At 40.3% G+C, this 22,292-nt stretch overlaps 1 protein-coding gene across 1 annotated transcript in view; it reads left to right on the plus strand.

The window, feature by feature from the left end:
* The window catches only part of EPB41L4A (erythrocyte membrane protein band 4.1 like 4A), a 256,576-nt gene that overhangs the window by 159,477 nt on the left and 74,807 nt on the right, over positions 1-22,292 (plus strand). Inside the window, exons 10-11 of the mRNA XM_060091850.1 lie at positions 19,157-19,248; positions 20,625-20,702. Of these exons, the coding sequence (XP_059947833.1) occupies positions 19,157-19,248; positions 20,625-20,702 (170 nt within the window). The remainder of the gene's footprint in view (positions 1-19,156; positions 19,249-20,624; positions 20,703-22,292) is intronic.

Here is a 22,292-nt window from a genome sequence, read left to right on the forward strand (position 1 = left end):
GTGAATAGTGTTGAATTGACTTTCTAATAAGATACTTGTAAAAAGAAGTAAACAAAATCTGCTGATGCAGCCACAAGCTGGGATACAGGAAGCAAAGTGGCTGCAACCACAGTTGGAACCTGGTATCTGGCTTAGTGCCCCACATGTAGCAGGTGCTCAGTAAACACTCGTGGCCTGATCAGTGAACTGATGTACTGGGATGGTGGGCTGCCAAATCAGAAAACCTGATACCACTATTGGTTCTTCTTCTAGAAAAAATACAGTGATCCCTCCCAGAACTGTGTGATATGCTGCCAATTATTGATGAAACTAAAATTGGATTTTTGACATGAGTTTTAACTTGTAAGGAGCAGAAATTCCTGGTTTTTAAAAGAACGCATAGTCTAAAAAGCTTGTAGTAGTTCTCAACAGTCTAGTCTGAAGAAAGTCCAGTTTTCTTCAACCTTAAAAGATGTACTGATAAAAGATTGAATTAAAATTATCCAAAAGTATTATAGAATAGCTCATTAGATAGTAGTGTTACACAGTTTTCTTCCTATCCTGCTGCTGGTTTCATGTGACTTGATAATGCAGGGAGTAAGGTCTGTTTAATACTTGGAAATAACATTTCAAGTTTTTAATAAGAATGTGATAATGGGAATTCCCTGGCAGTCTAGTGGTTAGGACTCTGCTCTCTCACTGCTGAGGGCCTGGGTTCAATCCCTGATCAGGGAACTAAGATTAAGATCCCACAAGCTGCACAACCAAAAAAAAAAAAAAAAAGGTGATAATAAAATGATAAGGCTTTTCATGAAAACAAAATAAACAAAGGGATTATATCAATCTAAAAAGTTTTGGTACAGCAAGGGAAACTATCAACAAAACAAAAAGGTATTCAGGAATTCTGAATAAGTCTAAAATTATTTTTAGACTAAAATTAGTTTAAGTCTAAAAATATTTAAGTCTAAAATTATTTAAGTCTAAAATTATTTTAGACTTAAATTATTTTTAAGTCTAAAATTATTTTTAACTTAAAATTAAATCAATCAGTAGCCAAATTCCAACTCCTGTGCTCCAAAAGAAAATACTAATAATAATGTCATCATTGCCACTGTAAAACTTGTACATATTACATTAGATTCTCCTCCCAAAGAATTCATTATTTGTTGGGGGGTTGGTAAAAATGGATAAAGGGGGTCAAAAGGTACAAACTTTCAGTGATAAAATAAATTGTATATTTGAAAGTTGCTAAGAGAGTAGATCTTAAAAAGTTCTCATCACAAGAAGGAAAACTTTTCTGTAACTATGTAAGGTGACAGAGCTTGACTTATTGTGGTGACCATTTTGCATTGTATACAAATATCAAATCATTATGTTGTATACCTGAAACTAATATAAGATTATATGTCAGTTATACCTCAATGAAAATATAAAAAAGAAAAAGAAAAAGACTTTTCATGGAAGCATTACTATTATTCAAAGTCATTTTTCCATTTAGACCTAAGTTATTTTTGTGAATGAGGCCCTTTGGTGAACTCCTTGTACATTATTATTACAGTGCCTTAAAATGTCTTCTGCATCCTTGGGATAAATATTTGGTAAAGTTGCAGCTAACTCGAACTTTCAGCTTCTTACATTTCTTTATTATTAAGTGAAAACAACAACAAACTTGATGTCAGCATGTGATTTTTTTTTAAAAAATGGCAGTCTCCACAGGGTGGCCTGGTTTCCTACACACACAGCTCAGTCCCTTTGCTGTAGCATCTCTGAGAAGGCACGGATGTTTGTTTGTGTGCAGCCTGAGGCACTGTGTGCTCCTGGCAGTGGTCTCTAGTAAGGTGCCAAAGCAGGTCACATATAACTCAGGCTTGAATCAAAGGAATTTTAAAATTTATTTTATTTTTTTATTTTTAAAAAAAATTTATTTATTTAATTTATTTATTTTTGGCTGCATTGGGTCTTCGTTGCTGTGCGCAGGCTTTCTCTAGTTGCGGCGAGCGGGGGCTACTCTTCGTTGCGGTGCATGGGCTTCTCATTGCGGTGGTTTTTCTTGTTGTGGAGCATGGGCTCTTGGTACGCGGGCTCAGTAGTTGTGGCGCACAGGCTCAGTAGTTGTGGCGCACGGGCTTAGTTGCTCTGCGGTACGTGGGATCTTCCCGGGCCAGGGATCGAACCTGTGTCCCCTGCATTGGGAGGCAGATTCTTAACCACTGCGCCACCAGGGAAGCCCTAAAATTTATTTTATTAAATAACACACTAATTTAACCAAAGCATTCCATTTTCTCAGAATTCTGGCTTTGCAGACCCTTTCTTCTTTCTCCACCAGGGTATCTTTGTGAGGTGGTGATATACATAATGGTAGAATTAAGTTGATTATTATGGAGGCCTAACTGTAATCATAGATTAAATAAAAAAGGCCCCTGAAACCCATTACCTGGAACAATAATCACAGTCAGCTTGAAAAAGGATTGAAATCCTTATTCTACTGGTTTTCCAGTCGGCTGGTCCAGTTAGAGAGACTTAACTCTTTATGTTAGGAGCTGTTAGGGCCAAATTCAGAGATTCAGTTCCCAAAAGAACAGCAATGTCCTACAGATAAAAGATTTTCCTGGTGTCACACTATGCCACTAACACTGTCCAATTCCACATTTTAATATTTACCATGTCCAACAAAACACATTGACATATCTTATTAGATAGTAATAATGTCTAACATCTGTTTATATATTGCTTTGCATCCATAAATAACAATCTCATCTTTTTTCTTTTCAATATCCCCACCAATATTTTCTTTTTTTCTTTCTTTTATAAATTTATTTATTTATTTATATTTTTGGCTGCATTGGGTCTTCGTTGCTGTGCACGGGCTTTCTCTAGAGGCGGTGAGTGGGGGCTACTCTTTGTTGCAGTGTGCGGGCTTCTCATTGTGGTGGCTTCTCTTGTTGCAGAGCACAGGCTCTAGGCACACAGGCTTCAGTAGTTGTGGCACATGAGCTCAGTGGTTGTGGCACATGGGCTTAGTTGCTCCGCGGCATGTGGGATCTTCCCAGACAAGGCTTGAACCCATGTCCCCTGCATTGGCAGGCCGATTCTTAACCACTGCACCACCAGGGAAGTCCCAGGAGCCCCATTTTTAACATGATGAGTCTGAGGTGTCTGTTAGACTTCTGAGTGGGGACATTTAATAAGTGGGCTCTGTGAGTCTGGAGTTCAGGACCAATGTCTTTGCAGAATATTCAAATTTGAGAATCATTGACATATCCCTGGATTCAAAGCTATGACACTGGGGCTTCCCTGGTGGCGCAGTAATTGAGAGTCTGCCTGCCGATGCAGGGGACGCGGGTTCGTGCCCCGGTCCGGGAAGATCCCACATGCCGCGGAGCGGCTGGGCCCGTGAGCCATGGCCGCTGAGCCTGTGCGTCCGGAGCCTGTGCTCCACAACGGGAGAGGCCACAACAGTGAGAGGCCCACATACCGCAAAAAAAAAAAAAAGCTATGACACTGTATGAGGTCACTAGGAGAACGAGTGTAGATGAGAAGAGAAGAGGAAGAACCAGAAAAGCAGGCTGAGAAGGAACAATCAGGGAGGTAGAAGGAATCCTAAATTGTCCTCACCTTTGCCAAGTGGAATTCATGTATTAAGTAAGGTTCATATGATGTTGACATGTCAACTTAGGTAAGGACTGAGAATCAACCTTTGGAATGTAGGAGGTCATTGATAAGACCAGTTTCCGTAGATTGAAGAGTGAGTTTTAGCAACTCCACTCTTAGCTCTTTGTACCCTAGAGAATCACAAGGGACATGGATATTCCTTGCAACACTTACGTGAAAGTAAAAAAGAAATAAAATAACAGAGACGTTCATTCATAGGAGAATGGACACCTAAATTCATGCATGTTAAGAAAAACAGAAGAAGTAATAGGAGGAGTGGAATTGGAAATGATGAGTGTGGACAGCTCTTCTGAGGAGTTTTGACACAAAGACGAACAAATAGGGAGATACCTGGGTGGGGGGATGTGGGGCAAGAGGAGGTTGTTTTGTTTTGTTTTGTAAGTTGGAAGAAATAATAGCACACCCTGATGAGAATGATCCAATACATGGTGAAAACTTGATGTAGGAGAGAGAAATGCTGGAATGATATTTGCTGAGTAGAGGATAGGAGATGCCAGCTATTGTATAAATGGAGGCATATACATGGTTTTAGAGAGCAGCCAGGGTAGTTCATCTCTGGTTTGCAGGCAGGAAGAAGGAGTGTGGGAATGTAGACTGGGGAAAGTGGTTGTTCTCTTTTCACCATTCTGCTTTTTATTTTGAGGGAACTAGGTAGCACGGTCTGCAGTTGAGACTGAGGTTGGGGAGGATGTGTTGGGGTCTGAAGGAAGAGGAAGCTATTAAATAGTAATTTGGGAGAGAAAATGGACATGGGACGTGTGGTTTGATGATGTCCTATGATAGTTCCATGGTGTGAAGTGTCATAATTTCAAGTAAGCCCACTCATGGTGTGCTTTTCTCCAGCCACATTCAGTGGCACTGGGGCCGGCACAGAGCAAGTGGGGAGTTGGTTTTGTTAAGAAAGCAATACAAAGAAAGAGAAGGGCAAGGGAACCCAGTGGGGCAGGGGAGTGATTATAGTGATTTGCCATGGAGTTGAAACTGGATAAGGAGGTGACTGAGGACAGTGAAAGAGCGGTCGAGTCTGTGGGTGGAGGTCCTGGTTTAGTTGAAAGATTGTTGGGGGTAGAGTATTGGAGGGAGTTAGCTGGAGAGGGAGGTGGTGATCAGAAAGTTGGGTGCTAGGCATTGAGATTAGGGAGGAGCTTCAGTTACTGTAAAGGGAAAGTCCTAGGGCAGTGGTTCTCCTGGGGGCAATGGCCTCTCATCCCCTGCTCCCCAGCCCTGGGGATATTTGGCAACATCTAGAGATATTGTTGGTTGTCACAGCGCTGGGTTGGGCAGGGATGGTGCTGGCTTCTAGAGGGTAGAGTTTGGCTGTGCCGCTAAACTTTTCCCGGAGTGCTGGGTGTTGGTACAGGAAGGCCCTCCTCCCCCAACAAGTGTCAGTAGTGCTGAAGCTAAGGAACCCTACTCTGGAGTTAGGAGCATGGGGGTGAAGGGTGGAGAGAGGGGGCAAGACAACCTTGTTGGAGAAGAGAAGTTCAGGATACTGAGATGTCTGGGAGTGGGAGGGATCTTTTTTTATATATTAAAATTTCCAGTGCAAGAGTAGTATTGGAGAGAGTGACAGAGACTGTAGTAGCATCAGCCTGTGAGGGAGATGACTTAAGGGCGACAGCCACCATAGAGAGCACAGGTGATATATATTATCTGATGAGATTCAAACCTGGGAGTTCTATGGGGAGGGAGAGAGAATGGTCTGAAAGTGGCAATGGGGAGCAAGGAGGATCCTCCCCCAGTTGCAGGCCCAGTGATATGAGAAGAGGCGGGGCAGAAGGCACAGCACGACATCAGCACTGCGGTGCACACTGTCCTCAGGGGAGAGCCTGGGTTGGCTGGCTCAAGAGGGTGAAGGCAGCACCCTCTCTGTTTAAGAGAACAGATTGGAGCTGGGGGATTTTGCTGTTGTTGGTAGGCTATGAATTCCAGAGGGCACCAAGGAAGTGTTTCAGGATTTGGATAGCAGTGGAGGAGGGGGACAGACAAGGGGATATGCTGAGCATTATTTGGGGGTGACTGACATAAACAGGTATAGGGGACATAGTGAGACGGCGTCCAGCGTCAAGGCAGATGAAGGCGAAGAGGCTATGAAATTCGAAAGGGAGTGAGGGTTGGTTTTCCACGTCTGCTGTCCGCCCTAATGATGAGGGTAGAAGGCCGGAGGGAAGTGAGATGGTCCCAGTGCACTAGCGCAGTCCTACCTTTCTTGGGAGAGGATTTCTCTGATCTGTGTGCGTGTGCTGGGTCTTGACGCTGACTGATGGACTGGAGGACTGCTGGAGGGACTGGGTGGTACATCAAGCCTAGGGCCTCACCCACTGTGATCAGATTTACCTTTCAGAAAGAGTACTCTGGCTGCAGGGTGAACGTGGAGGTGAGAACAGAGACAGACAAGTTAGGAGACGGAAGACTGATCAAGGGGAGATGACGAGGGGGTAGTCACCACAAGGAAGGAGGCAAGTGGACAGATTTGAGGGGCATTTAGGAGGTAAAATTGCTTCTGATTGGTAGCAGATTGAATTTTTTTTTGCAAAATAGGGAGAAATTCAGGATCATACCTGAATTTCTTGGTTTCATTAACAGGAAAAGAATGCAGTCCCCAGAGTAGGCCTGGAAGTTGGCATGTACTAAGCACATTTGTTGAATAAGTGGAAAAAAAATAATGCTGTGATTACATTTACGTGTGATGCATCATGGAACTAACCTCAGCCAAACCTACCCAGCGTGACGGGTTGTAGAACCAAAAGATTTCTGACAGCTCTGGCCACGAGTAATTAGATCCACTTGGCCGAACTCTCAGCCTGCATTGAGAAGAGGAAGTCATGGTGGCCAGGAGTTGTCACTGTTTGTCAACAAGCCCAAGAGGTCTTGCTTACGTAAGCTAGTGGTTCCTTTCACGTTTTTAATAGAACTACAGATTTTTTTTTTTTTTTTCGATACGCAGGCCTCTCACTGTTGTGGCCTCTCCCATTGCAGAGCACAGGCTCCGGATGCGCAGGCCCAGTGGCCATGGCTCACGGGCCCAGCCGCTCTGCGGCACGTGGGATCCTCTCGGACTGGGGCACGAACCCATGTCCCCTGCATCGGCAGGCGGACTCTCAACCACTGCGCCACCAGGGAAGCCCATGAACTACAGATTTTTAAAATTTGTTTTTATTTGAAAATAATTCCAAATTTACCAAAAGTTGCAAAGATTAAAATATCACAAACAACAAGTTCCCCTTATGTTACTCACATTCACTTGTTAACATTTTACTCCATTTCCTTTTTTACTTATCTCTCTACACACACACACACTTCCTTCTGAACAATTTAACAGTAAGTTTCACGTGTCACGTGTCTCTAAATACTTCAGTGTGTGTTTCCTAAGAATAGAGATGTTCTCTAATGTGACCATAGACCACAGTACAGTTATCAACTTAATTTATGTTGGTAGAATACTTCTTTTTTTTTAATTTTTGAATTTTATTGTATTTATTTTTTTATACAGCAGGTTCTTATTAGTTATCCATTTAATACATATTAGTGTATATATGTCAATCCCAATCTCCCAATTCATCACACCACCACCCCTCCCCCCTCCACTTTCCCCCCTTAGTGTCCGTACATTTGTTCTCTACATCTGTGTCTCTATTTCTGCCCTGCAGACCGGTTCATCTGTACCATTTTTCTAGGTTTCACGTATATGCACTAATATACGATATTTGTTTTTCTCTTTCTGACTTATTTAACTCTGTATGACAGTCTCTAGATCCACCCACGTCTCTACGAATGACCCAATTTCGTTCCTTTTTATGGCTGAGTAATATTCCATTGTATATATGTACCACAACTTCTTTATCCATTCATCTGTCGGTGGACATTTAGGTTGCTTCCATGACCTGGCTATTGTAAATACTGCTGCGATGAACATTGGGGTACATGTGTCTTTTTGAATTATGGTTTTCTCTGGGTATATGCCCAGTAGTGGGATAGCTGGGTCATATGGTAATTCTATTTTTAGTTTTCCAAGGAACCTCCATACTGTTTCCATAGTGGCTGTATCAACTTACATTCCCACCAACAGTGCAAGAGGGTTCCCTTTTCTCCACACCCTCTCCAGCATTTGTTGTTTGTAGATTTTCTGACGATGCCCATTCTAAGCGGTGTGAGGTGATACCTCATTGTAGTTTTGATTTGCATTTCTCTAATAATTAGTGACGTTGAGCAGCTTTTCATGTGCTTCTTGGCCATCTGTATGTCTTCTTTGGAGAAATGTCTATTTAGGTCTTCTGCCCATTTTTGGATTGGGTTGTTTGTTTATTTAATATTGAGCTGCAGGAGCTGTTTATATATTTTGGAGATTAATCCTTTGTCCATTGATTCATTGGCAAATATTTTTTCCCATTCTGAGGGCTGTCTTTTCTTTTTCATTTCTAATTTATTGATTTTAGTCCTCTCCCACTTTTTCTTTTTTTTTTTTTTTTTTTTTTTTTGCGGTATGCGGGCCTCTCACTGTTGTGGCCTCCCCCGTTGCGGAGCACAGGCTCCGGATGCGCAGGCTCCGGACGCGCAGGCTCAGCGGCCATGGCTCACGGGCCCAGCCGCTCGGCGGCATATGGGATCCTCCCAGACCGGGGCACGAACCCGTATCCCCTGCATCGGCAGGCGGACTCTCAACCACTTGCGCCACCAGGGAGGCCCCCACTTTTTCTTGATGAGTCTGGCTAATGATTTATCCATTTTGTTTATCTTCTCCAAGAACCAGCTTTTAGTTTTATTGATCTTTGCTATTGTTTTCTTTGTTTCTATTTCATTTATTTCTGCTCTGATCTTTATGATTTCTTTCCTTCTGCTAACTTTGGGTTTTGTTGGTTCTTCTTTCTCTAGTTCCTTTAGGTGTGAGGTTAGATTGTTTATTTGAGATTTTTCTTGTTTCTTGAGGTAGGCTTGTATAGCTATAAACTTCCCTCTTAGAACTGCTTTTGCTGCATCCCATAGGTTTTGGATCGTCATGTTTTCATTTTCATTTGTCTCTAGGTATTTATTGATTTCCTCTTTGATTTCTTCAGTGATCTCTTGGTTATTTAGTAGTGTATTGTTTAGCCTCCATGTGTTTGTGTTTTTTATGTTTTTTTCCCTGTAATTCATTTCTAATCTCATAGCGTTGTGGTCAGAAAAGATGCTTGATATGATTACAGTTTTCTTAAATTTACTAAGGCTTGATTTATGAACCAGGATGTGATGTATCCTGGAGAATGTCCCATGCACACTTGAGAAGAAAGTGTAATCTGCTGTTTTTGGACAGAATGTCTTATAAATATCAATTAAACCTATCTGGTCTATTGTGTCATTTAAAGCTTCTGTTTCCTTATTTATTTTCATTTTGGATGATCTGTCCATTGGTGTAAGTGAGGTGTTAAATTTCCCTACTATTATTGTGTTACTGTCAATTTCCTCTTTTATAGCTGTTAGCAGTTGCCTTATGTATTGAGGTGCTCCTGTGTTGGGTGCATATATATTTATAATTGTTATGTGTTCTTCTTGGATTGATCCCTTGATCATTATGTAGTGTCCTTCCTTGTCTCTTGTTTTGTGGATCCTTTTCTTCAATTGTGTTTCCCACTTAGAGAAGTTCCTTTAGCATTTGTTGTAGAGCTGTTTTGGTGGTGCTGAATTCTCTTAGCTTTTGCTTGTCAGTAAAAGTTTTGATTTCTCCATTGAATCTGAATGAGATCCTTGCCGGGTAGAGTAATCTTGGTTGTAGGTTCTGCCCTTTCATCCCTTTAAGTATATCATGCCACTCCCTTTGGCTTGTAGAGTTTCTGCTGAGAAATCAGCTGTTCACCTTATGGGAATTCTCTTGTATGTTATTTGTCGTTTTTCCCTTGCTGCTTTCAATACTTTCTCTTTGTCTTTAATTTTTGCCAATTTGATTACTATGTGTCTCAGAGTGTTTCTCCTTGGGTTTATCCTGTATGGGACTCTCTGTGCTTCCTGGTCTTGGTTGGCTATCTCCTTTTCCATGTTAGGGAAGTTTTCGACTATAATGTCTTCAAATATTTTCTCGAGTCCTTTCTCTCTTCTCCTTCTGGGACCCCTACAATTGGAATGTTGTTGCGTTTAATGTTATCCCAGAGGCTTCTTAGGCCGTCTTCATTTCTTTTCATTTTTTTTTCTTTATTCTGTTCCACAGCAGTGAATTCCACCATTCTGTCTTCCAGGTCACTTATCTGTTCTTCTGCCTCAGTTATTCTGCTATTGATTCCTTGTAGTGTAGTTTTCATTTCATTTATTGTATTGTTCATCTGTTTGTTTGTTCTTTAATTCTTCTAGGTCTTTGTTAAACATTTCTTGCATCTTCTCAATCTTTGCCTCCATTCTTTTCCCGAGGTCTTGGATCATCACTATCATTATTCTGAATTATTTTTCTGGAAGGTTGCCTATCTCCACGTCATTTAGTTGTTTTTCTGGAGTTTTATGTTGTTCCTTATCTGGTATGTAGCCCTCTGCATTTTCATCTTGTCTGTCTTTCTGTGAATGTGGTTTTTTTTCCATAGGCTGCGGGATTGTAGTTCTTCTTGCTTCTGCTGTCTGCCCTCTCGGTAGAATACTTGTATCATCTACTTTCTATATTCCAATTTTGTTGGCTGACCTAATAAGTTCTTTATAGTATTTTCGTGCTCCAATGTAGAATCAACTTAGCTTCCTTTAATCTGGAACATTTTAGAGAATTTGTTTTTGACATTGAGATTTTTGAAGACTACAATTCTACTCCAGTTTTTGAAAATACAGTTGACCCTAGAACAAGGAGTTTGAGCTGCGTGGGTCCACCTATAGCTAGATTTTTTTCACTGGATAGGTAGTACAGTTACTTCCTGATCTGTGGTTAGTTGAACATGCTGAGGCAGAGCCTTGGATCCAGAGGGTTGACTGTAAAGTTATACCAGATCCTTGACCGTGTGGGGATTGGTGCTCCTAACCCCCTGTTGCTCAAGGGTCAACTGTGGAAAGCTGCTCAGTTTATATTTGTCTGTTTCACTGTGATTGAGTGAGGTTCTGCATTCTCCGCTGGAAAGCAGCACAGGTGAAGTTGTGTCTCTCCCAGGGTGTCACATCTGGAGGCGCATGGTAACCACTGCCAGCCTCCCATCGGTTATGTTAAGTGTGATCACCCAGTCGTGGTTGTCCCAATTTTCCACTCGATAATTACTGGGTTTTTATTTTTTTCCTTTGCAACTAATAAGCGATCTGTGGAGAGATAATGTAATTCAGTGCAAATGCCCTGCTCTTCAATATTTACCTTAGGTCTAGCATCCATTGAGGACTCTTGCCTGATTTGATGTTTTACTATGATGCTTGCAAAATGCTGATATTCTAGCTGTCTTGCTGCCTACACATGTGTCAGTCAGCCCTTGTCACTCCGCTGTAGGTGAGAGCCTCACCTTCTCCGCTTTTTATTTGTTATTGGCATGGACTGACTCCTATTTTTTCACTGGTTTGTAATACATTACTGTACCTAACTATTCTCGTATTGAGGTTGTCCTAGATTTGGCCAGCGGGAGCCCTTTGGGACTCTTGTGCCCTTTTGACCTGCCCTTACTATTGTTTTGGTCACTTTCTTCCTTTTTTGGTATAGCTCGATATTTCAGGTGCATCTTGTACTTACCCTGCATCCACTCTGTTATCAGCCATTTCTCCAAAGAGCCCTGGTTCCTTTTAGTGGGGAAGTGTCAAGATCTGGGTATTAGGTGTGGTCATTGCTACTGGGGTGACTTTGCTTCTCGGCCTTTCTAGTGGACAAAGCTAGGGAATACAAGCATGAATATACACATGTGTACAAATATAAATACATATGTTCACACATGTGCATAGGAACATGCTTCTGCACATTTTAGAAATCATAAGTTCATGCCATACCTCCAGTTTCCATCCATCCCCACAGGGCTTGCTCTTCCTTCCCTCATTTCATTTTTTAAAAAAATTATTATTGTATTTAATTGAACATTTCCACTTTTTTTTAATGATTGCTTTTATTTATTTATTTATTATTTATTTATTTATTTTTGGCTGGGCTGGGTCTTTGCTGATGTGCGCAGGCTTTCTCTAGTTGTGGCAAGCGGGGGCTACTCTTCGTTGCGGTGCGCAGGCTTCTCATTGCAGTGGCTTCTCTTGTTGTGGAGCACGGGCTCTAGGACTGTGGGCTTCAGTAGTTGCAGCACATGGGTGCAGTGGTTGTGGCTCGCGGGCTCTAGAGCACAGGCTCAGTAGTTGTGGCGCATGGGCTTAGCTGCTCTGCAGTATGTGGGATCTTCCCAGACCAGGGCTCAAACCCGTGTCCCCTGCATTGGCAGGCATATTCTTAACCACTGCACCACCAGGGAAATCCCCCTCTCATTTAATTTTTGTACCGGTTTCCTTTGGCCTGGGAGAACCATGGCTCCCAGTAACAGTAACACATTTACTTGTGTGCTCAGTCCTAAACTGCGTCTCAAATAGTTTCAGAATTGCTTTGGCCAAACCACTGAAATTGACAATTTTTTTGTGTGATTCTTTCACTCATGTATATCACCTTGCCAAGACAGTATAGAGTATAATACCATGTTCAAAATGTACTTGGGTTGGCCTTTCCTTCCCTCCTTCCCTATTCCTGTGTCTCTGGGGTTCATTTGAGATCTACTTAGGTTTAACTGTTTCAGTTTGCTTTCAGTTATAGGCCCCCCCTTCATATCCTCTTTTCTTTGATTTTAATTTTTGAAGATGTAGAAGATTAGCATGCTTCCAAAAGGCAAAAACTCTGCAAGAAGGCACACTCAGAAGTATTGCTAACTCCCATATTCCTTCAGTTCTGTTCCCTTACCATTTTTTGTAGGTAACCAACTTCAGTGTTTTATGGTTTATCCTCCTCCTTGTATTTCTATTTATAAAGATAAGCATATTAAAATTTTTTTCTTTCTTACATAAAATATAGCATACTCTATGTGGTCTTTGCACTTTTTCTTTCATTTAGTGGTATCTCCTAGAAATCTCTCTATATCAGTTCATTGGGAGATTTCTTGTTCTCTTGTACATCTGCATAGTACTCCACTGAGTGTCTGTAAAGTAGTTTATTCAACCAATCTCTTATGCTGGGACGTTTAGGTAGTTCTTGATAGTTTGCAATTAAAAATTTTCCTTCAATCAATAACTTGGGGCATATGTATTTTTATATTGTTGGAGGGCTGCCTTCGGGGTAAATTCCCAGGACCAGGAATGCTGGAAGCGTGAGTGTATGTGTAGATATGTTAGATATTGCCTTATTCCCCCATCCCAACCTTCACCCGCAGTTTCTGTGCCATTGTACATTTCACCTACAGTGTTTGAGTGTACCTGGAACTATAGGTGTTATATTTTCCCCTAAGTGTTCACAAGTGTGACTCTGTTAGTAACATTTGTCCTGATTCCATATGACAGTGTGGTTTGGAGTCTTTCAGATTAAGTGATGGATTACTAGACTAGTGGTCAGATAGCATGGTGTAAGTCCAGATCTCCCACTTCTCTTAACTTTGGACAATTTCCTGAATGACATTTAGCCTACATTTCCTTATCTAATAAGTGAGGATGATAAAATCTGTCTTACAAGGTTGTTGTGAGGTTGAATGAACCCAGTCCAAAGTTGGACTTGTAACAGGCACCTGGTACACGTCTCTGAGTCAAAAGTGTCTTGCCCTCATGCACTTAGAGCTCTTGAAGTTTTGCACAGGAAAGGGCTCAGGCAGCACCTTGTTCTTGACTAGTCTTCGCTGGTGAATAGCTCTTGCCAAGGCAACAAGGGGAGTTCAGGTCTTCCAGGCCCATGGAGTTTCCTTTGCTTCATTTGCTAGTATGTTTCTCCATAATTAAGTGAGCCATTTGTTTGGAAGGAATGTCTAAATTCTGGTATGAAATATTTCTATGTTAAGAGTATCAATAGGTCTTACCAGATATGCCTTCATTTTAACAAGCTTAAGTAACATTTGTTGTTAAAATTTTTTAAACATTTGTAAGACTGGCAATAAAGATTAGTTACCATTAAAAAATGAAATCTGCAAATATAAGAGAGAAATGCTGGCATTTTAGGAAATCCTACAGTTTCTTTAAAGAAAAGATGAGGAAAAGATAGAGTAAAAACAACAATAACAAAGGTAAGCCATCTGGAATCCTGGGTTTGCATCTGTGCATTTTTTCAAATAGGAAGCAGAATAAGCTCAATGAAATAGTTTTCAGAGTTTACTGAAACATGATATAAATATTCTCTAATGTTTTGGCTCCTATTTTCTCCTTTTGAATTCTTGGGAGGAAAGGGAAAAAGGGGGGATGCACAGCACAATCTAATACATCCTTTCCAATTCTATAATTTATGTTTCTATGAACTATAAAGAGTTATAAACAATTATTCATCAAGCAATTAATTTATTCATCTGTAAAAGAGGTAAAAAGGTTTTTCATCTTTAGTGTATAGTTTGAAATATAACCCACATAGCTGACATAAGAGTTCTGGAATATTTTTGCTGTTTTTGTTCTTTTATTGTAGAATACAACATATATGTAGGAATGGAAATTAATGTTATTCTTCCAGTGCTCTGTTGAAATGCACAGTGATTTTTAATTCAAACCATATTATGTGCATTTCGGAAAGAATTTAAAAAATAACTGGTGTGTGTGTAGGGATGTTTATATTTTCTAAACCAGAGTAGTTGAAATAAAGTTTTTGCTCATATAGATCAGGGAAACACCAGCTACCTTACCAGCTCTTGGAGAGTCACAGTACCTATTAGCTCAAGAAAAGGTCTGAGTGTTTAACCCAGTGTTTCTCAAACTTTTCTGACCATAGAACTCTTTTTATGCCAATATCATAAGACATTAATGTTGTAAGAAACATTTTTAGGGAGCATTCTGTAAAGAAAAAACTTGAAAGAACAAGATAATATTTTACTCAAGTGTTTTAAAATTCCCCTCTAACTTCCCTTTCCAAATAATAACAAGATTGATAATTTTTTGGTTGCAGGGGTTACTCTGAACTCTTTATCTGGCTTTGCACTCGGGATGAGAAAGCAGAAAATACGGGGAAAGTGATTAAAACAAACATCATGCCCATACACAAACGTAGTTAAATTTTTACAACTGCAATCATTCAGGCTTACCATTTATAAAGACAGAATTTCTCTAATACTTAAAATTTTGTGATATATCTGTGGATTTCTTTTTCGTTCAAGAATAAATTTTTTTTTCTCTTCCACCATTTGCCTTCCTTTGCTTTATCAGTAATTAAGTTCTTTCAATCATTTGCTATTAGCCCCCTGATTTTTATTTCATCTAGTGTCTAAAGTAAGCTAACAATTACCAAGTACATAGAAATCTTATAGAGATTGAATATTTGAAAAAAGATCCCATAAAACTGTAGGCTTGTAATCTTTGCACTTCTTTTTAGCCACTCCTCTGCCTTTATGGATCATTGATAAGAAAACTCTCTGTTGTAGGCCTTTGCAACATTTATGTAATGATTGCATCTTACTATTGTTAGAAGTACTAATCTCTTTACTCTTAAGTATTTGACCTTTGCAATGTACCTTAGGTTACTTCTATTGACCGTGGAGGTGGGATGAATATATAATGACAGGATTGAGAAAATGTTTGTCCTTGTAATTCTAGGGAAGCTGGGGAAGGCAGATTGTCCAGTTGTGGCTGCTTCCCAAGACGGAAGCAGAGGGACCAGCTAGAGTAGGGACTCTGTGTGGCAAGCCCATTGGGCGTGGGAGAGGCAGTGAAGCTAGAGCCCAGGGAGAGTTAGCTGCTGTGCATCTTGTAGTGTGAGCCCCTCCATGGCCCTGTCAGTAAACTTAAGACACTTCAGAGAAGCCAGGCTAAAGTAGATTGATTTCTTCAAGGCTGCAAAGAGAAACATAGCCAGCAAAGATGGGAAAAGAGTGAGAAGAACAGAGGGAGTTAGGTTGGGAATTCGTCCATATAATCTAGGTCCTGAATTCTTACAAATGATGGAATTGGGACTTTGAGCCCAGTTTACCTAGAGATCCACAGTGTGATGAAGCCCCACGTGATATCTGAGTTAGAGGTGACTTAAGCTTGATCTCTTTATAAAAGAAAGAGAAATAGATTCAGACCATAGCTTTGCTTCTGGCATAAAATGACCAAAACTATGAAGGTGTTTGAGGAATTTTGCCAAAAGCAAGCATTGGTTGCTTGGATAAAGTATTTTAGTGATAGGTTGAAATGAACTTCTGAAGCTAAGCAGCTACTTGTCTTTGTGTGAACAAATGGAAAGGTGCTAATTGTCCATGTCCCTTTAGAAGAAGTTTAGTAGGTAGCAGAGTTTCAAAAAGAAAAAACATTGGGCTTCCCTGGTGGCGCAGTGGTTGAGAGTCCGCCTGCCAATGCAGGGGACGTGATTCCGTGCCCCGGTCCGGGAGGATCCCACATGCCGCAGAGCGGCTGGGCCCGTGAGCCATGGCCGCTGAGCCTGTGCGTCCGGAGCCTGTGCTCCGCAATGGGAGAGGCCACAACAGTGAGAGGCCCGCGTACCGCAAAAAAAAAAAAAAAAAAAAAAGAAAGACATTTGAATGCCGCATCAGTTACATTTATGCCAGCAGTTATTGTATGTGGCAAAAACACACAGAATTTATTCCGAATACCTGGCTCTTTTTTTATTTATGTTAACTTGCCTTTTAGTATTTGGATAATTCTGCTAACAATGGGACAAAAACCTGGCAGCTGGTGTTAAAGCCCTGTATGAATGGGGGAATGAGTTTATATTTGTCATTTCCACAGGGCAGAAGTAATTAAAGAGCCTGTGGGAGGCTCTTTTGTTCCTTAAATATATTTGTATCCACAGAAACTTGAGAAAACCCAATTCTGGTTGGACCTTAAATACCTTTTATCCTTTCATTAGGTGATGGTAGTTTTAAAAAATATATTAAAAGTTAGATTTCCTGTAACCAGGTCTCTATTTAAAAGCAAAAGAATACAGATGTTTCTGTGATGAATAAAGTGAAAACCAGTCCTAGAAAAGTATAAGGAGATTTACTTTGTTTTCAAGTTTGAACATTTTTTTGTTTCTCCTCCACTTTTGGAAATCTGGATGATATATGTAATTAAATCACTTTGTGAAAATTTGATTTAGTATGTCAATTCCACCTTATTTGTGGATGCTCTTGCTAAAATGTGAAGGTGTCTGTGTCACAGAATAGTCATTAGTAGCCACCATTTCTTGTCAGTGACAATGCCCAGTACGTTAGTCCTAACACACTTTTGTGTTTCAGTTGTTGACAGGGAGATGGGTGCATATACCGAGGAAGGTGGTAGATTGGGGAGCGGAAGAGCAGCCTGTCCTGTACTGGCTTCTTCTTTTGGTTTTTTTTGGTGAGGCTTGCTGGATGTTAGTTCCCCTACCAGGGATCGAACCCATTCCCCTACAGTGGAAGCCTGGAGTCTTAACCACTGGATCGCCAGGGAAGTCCCATGTACTGGCTTTATCTTATTTATCCTGATACACAACCAGAAGCAAAATTGTCTTAAAATTAATGACCTGTGTATTATATATTCGGATAATCCAGTGACTTTAAAACACCGGCATGTTATATGACAAACTCTTAATAGTGGTTGCCTCTGAGGAGGGGAATTGGGGACAGTGGTAGGAGGGAGATTGAGTTAGAATTGTGTTATCCACTTTGGTAACTTTTGGTGTTTGTACCATGTGTATATATTTAAAAAGTAAAAGTAAAAGAAGACAAATTCCCCTCTAAGCGTTCCCATTTCCTGACAGGAGGCTTGGTTTCTCACCCTGCCTCCAAGGATGTTCTGTGATTTCCTCTGCACCCCCTCCTCCTCACCTCCCCCCTAGTTTCTTTTGCTTTTGAGACAAACACTTTCTGAATTGATCACTTTTTCTTCATCACCTCTAATTCTGTAATCCTTACCCCTTTCATGAAAGCCACTGAAGATTTGTCCCCATAAAATTCAGTGACCTCTTTTCAAGCCCTGCGACCTTTCTGGGTCACTTGAGACTTGCACTCTCCTCCAGCCTCTCTGACACCATTGCCTTGAGGTCCCTTCTGACACCATTGCCTTGAGGTCCCTTTTGACACCATTGCCTTGAGGTCCCTTTTGACCTCTCTCACTTCACCTTCACAAGCATCTTCACTGTGATTCCACCCTTATCCACTCTGTGCTCTCTCCCTGAGCAATCTGTTTTAGATTCTCAGGTGAAATTATCTGTGCCAGCAGATACGACCTCTCTCCTCAGCTCTACCCTTGCATGTTTACTGGCCCATTAGGCGTGTTGAGTTCCTAGTTCCATGGGCATCTCAGAATCAAAATAGCCTGAGCTTAATGTCCATTCCCCCCCTCATCCAATTCCCCAATTTTTTTCCACTTGCTGTATTTTACTACTTAGCAGTACCCAACTTAGAAACCTGGGACTTGCCCTAAGTTCCTTCCTCCACCTCACAAGGTTTTGGAATTATAAAGCCTTGCTGTAACATGCATATATTGGCTCAGTTTCCATCACACCCTTTCATTTTGCAAATAAGCTCCTAAATTAGACAGCCTCATTCTAGGTGGACTTGGGAGAAATTTCATGCATATAAATGTTCTGTCCTTGTTAAAAGTGTGTGTATAGGAGGAGGAATTGTTTCAGTTATTCTTCTGCATTGACAACTTTGTGTTTATGAATCCATGGAAACCTTATTCCAGGGGCACTTCTGCATTTGTGACTTGAGTTTGGTTTTTATTTGAGACTAAGTTAACAATTATATAACTTCACAGAGCTTGTGGTTTATTATTATTTTAATATGGATACTGAATTTTGCTTGTTTTCCTATTCAGTCACTTTAAAAAATAGTATCTTTTCCTGCACAGTTAAAATTACCTCTAATATTGCCTTTGTTTCTTATGTATTAAAACAGATAAGTACCTGCGAGATTAAAATGATAGTTAAAATTAATTGTATACCTAATATATGGAACTTCACATCTGTCATGTCATTTAATTTATTTCCCCCAATAACTTGATGCAGAATGGAGAAACTCAGTCCTGAGACATTATTTAACTTTCCCAGATTACACTGCTGTGGTGGTCACACCTCCCAGAGACCCCTCTTGAGATTCTTTAGTTTAAGTGTGGCCTGTACATCCCTGAAAAACATACAGTTAAAAACTGGGTTTATGGGTGTCTTCTTTTTTTTGGGAGTTGATTTTCACACGGTCAGTATTTTTCCTGTTTTGGTGCCCATTGATGACAGAAGAGTTTGCAGTGCTTCAGGGCCATCACTCTGATTATCCATGGTCATGGGGTGATGTAGAAGAAGATAATAAAGGTGATGGCACTAAGATTTACATGGAACTTATATTTTTATCAAGAGATAATTATTTTTTTAATGTGTTAACAATAATTTCTCTGCTTACTTGGATTTTTGGTACCTAGAAGGGTGGCTGTCATCTGAAGAATGTTGTGGTCTGTAATTTATATTCTCTCTCTTTTTCTCTCTCAGTGCAATGAAACCTCATTCTTTTTTGAAGCTCGAAGTAAAACTGCTTGCAAGCATCTTTGGAAGTGTAGTGTAGAACATCATACATTTTTTAGGTATGTTAATGTGAAACCTTTGTTCATTGTCCTAATAAATGAAAATTGCATTTGTTTTTGTTTTTTTAATTTTTTTGATGTGCATTTGTTTTTGTAACAAGAATTCTATCATGCCTACAAGAAGAAATTTACAGTGTTTCTCTTTTATTAGCATTTTTACATGCACACACACATATATAGATATTTTCTTTGCTCATGCTACAAGAAAGGGTCAAGGACAATTGCTTTTGACATTTATGTAATAAAAGTGCAGCTTTGGTATTGGTGGAAATTAAGTGTTCTACTGTGGACATACTAAATTTGAAATGACTGTTAGCTTGGAGGTATGGAATGGGTGGCTGGGTATACAAGGCATACAGGATAGACCAACGTTGGTCATATAAATTTCGTAGGTATTAAGGCAAAGGGGATTGGATGAGGTCACCTGTGGAAAAAGTGAAGAGAGAGGAGCAGAAAGCCAGGGACTGAGCTGTGGGACCCTCCCAGCATTTAGAGGACAGGAAGAGCCAGCTGGGGAGTATGAGCAGAAGTAAGCAGTAGGGTATGGGAAAATGGAATATGAGAAAGAAAAATGCCTTAGTGAATAAGGAGCTAGCAGCTGCATTGCATGCTCCTGGGAGGTCACGTAAGATGAGGGTAGAGAATTGACCATTGGGTTGTGGGGATACTGTTTGTGTCACATCCTTATGGTGTAAAGATAAAACTCAATTTTATCAGATAATACTTGAAACTCTATTTTTGGTTTTTAAATTTAAAGCTAGATTAACTCTTCCCCTTATTCTTGTTTGATTTGCATGGAACGGTTTCCCCAAATAGCATGATGCTAGAGAAGTAGCCTTATAAAATGACCCATGTCCGTTGTGGAGTTTCTATTAAGAGAGGGATAGAGCCCAAAAGGTCTGAGGCAGTGCCTCTCGTCTAGTGGGGCTGGGCCTAGGAACTGCATGTAGAGGTGTGTGTGGAAGGTACCCTGGAATGGAAAGTACAAAGAAGAGCGAGCCGCACCATCGGATGCGATCAACTGCCCTGAGAACCTTGGCTTGGGTAAATCAATGTAGTGACAAAAGTTCCCAAGATAATTTAGTAGAGAAATTAAATTGATTCACAATGAAAGCTTCCTTGTGTGGGCAGTGATGTATCTGATAGTCTTCAGGAAGTATGAGTGTTTTGACATGATACAGATATAAAGTACTAGAATGTCAAGTATTAGCTTAAAAATAATCAATTATTATTCCTGCTGATATGTAGAATGAATAAAATATTTTGACTGTGTTAAGCAGTGTTGCACTGTTACATATTTCTACACAGCTTTTGCTCAAGTGTTGCATAAGTATAGTTGTGAGTCTCTATCTAATTTTCTTTTAAAAATTCATTAGAATGCCAGAAAATGAATCAAATTCATTGTCAAGAAAACTCAGCAAGTTTGGATCCCTGAGTTATAAGCACCGGTACAGGTAAATGGCATTTTTTTCCCTCTGGGGTATGTGTGGGGTGTGTATGAATAAATATTTAATGCAGCTGTCCACATACATGCATGCACATTAAAGTTTGTGATCTAATTTTTTCCTTATTTTTCCACAGTGCCAATGAATTTGATAAGCAATAACAGTCTATTAAACTGTCTTGACAAAAATGATTTCTAGGTTTAATTATTTAAATTCTACATTAGCTAGATTAAGCTTAGGGTTTTTAGAATGTAGTAGAGCTTATTATCTTCAGAAATTCATTTTGATCCAATTATCACTTATCTTTAATTATGTTGTGATTATGAAACAAAGTAGATATTCTGAATAGTAGTTTTTTGGTATTCTTGGGACATTCAGTTATTCCCCTATTGTAACACAATGTATTCTTTATATCAGTGGTCCCCAACCTTTTTGGCACCAAGGACCAGTTTCGTGGCAGACGGTTTTTCCATGGATGGGGAGGGGTTGGGTGGTGATGGTTTCGGGATGATTCAAGCACATTACATTTATTGTGCACTTTATTTCTATTATTACATTGTAATATATAATGAAATAATTATACAACTCACCATAATGCTGACAGGAGGTGGAGCTCAGGCGGTAATGCAAGCAATGGGGAGTGGCTGTAAATACAGATGCAGCTTTGCTCTCTCACCCACCACTCACCTCCTGCAGTGTCGCTCGGTTCCTAAACAGGCCACGGGGGTTGGGGACCCCTGCTTTATATTATGGATCAAATCAAATGTTTTCTGTAGCATAGCGCCTACATATAGTAATGCTAGCAAGTATATCTTAACTTTACAGAGCAGTTACTAAGTGCCATGTATTGTGCTAAATGTATTCCATTTATTGCTTCATTTAATCATTGCAGTCTTATTAATGTTATCCTCATTAATATGTGAGGAAACTAAGGCTCAGAGATGACAAGTCACTTCTCAGGGAAACCCAGCTAGGAAGCAGTAAAGTGGGGTCCAATCCCTGGCAGTCGAACTCCAGAGCCCTTTCCTTTAACCATTAGTCAGACTGTTAGCATGTTGCAGGAAAAACCTGATTGTCCAGCAGTCAGGCAGGTGCCTGGGTCTTTTTGAAAATGGGAGCCTTCTGTGTTTTGAAAAAGAATTTGTTTTGTTTCAGTTCGTTCTGTTAAGTGGAGAGCCTGTGATGTGGAAAGCAGGGTGTTAGGTACCCAGGGGTACAAAGAATTAGATCTCACCATCTCTGCCTTCAGAGAGCTACAGTATTATTCAGGCAGTAAGGCGGTCCCAGGCCCTATAAAACTCAAGCAGGGTGCAGAAATGGCACTCGGCAGGTGGGACAGTGTTCTGTCAGTTCCACTGGAGACATCACCAAATGAAATGCTTACTTAGGAGACTTAAAAAAGAATCCAGGTGAAGTGTTTGCAAGATAATGATATGCCAGATTCTAATTCCTCTCTTTGATGAACCACTTTTTTTGTCTTGCTTGCAGCCAGAGATAATCAATAAAGGAGTGATAAATATTAAATGTTCAGTGCATTAATCTTTACATATTATTCACTTGGATATTTGCTCATTAGCTGACTTAAAATAACACTTAAGT

Source organism: Mesoplodon densirostris, chromosome 3 (genome assembly GCF_025265405.1).
Source record: "Mesoplodon densirostris isolate mMesDen1 chromosome 3, mMesDen1 primary haplotype, whole genome shotgun sequence".
NCBI classification, from domain to species: Eukaryota; Metazoa; Chordata; class Mammalia; order Artiodactyla; family Ziphiidae; genus Mesoplodon; species Mesoplodon densirostris.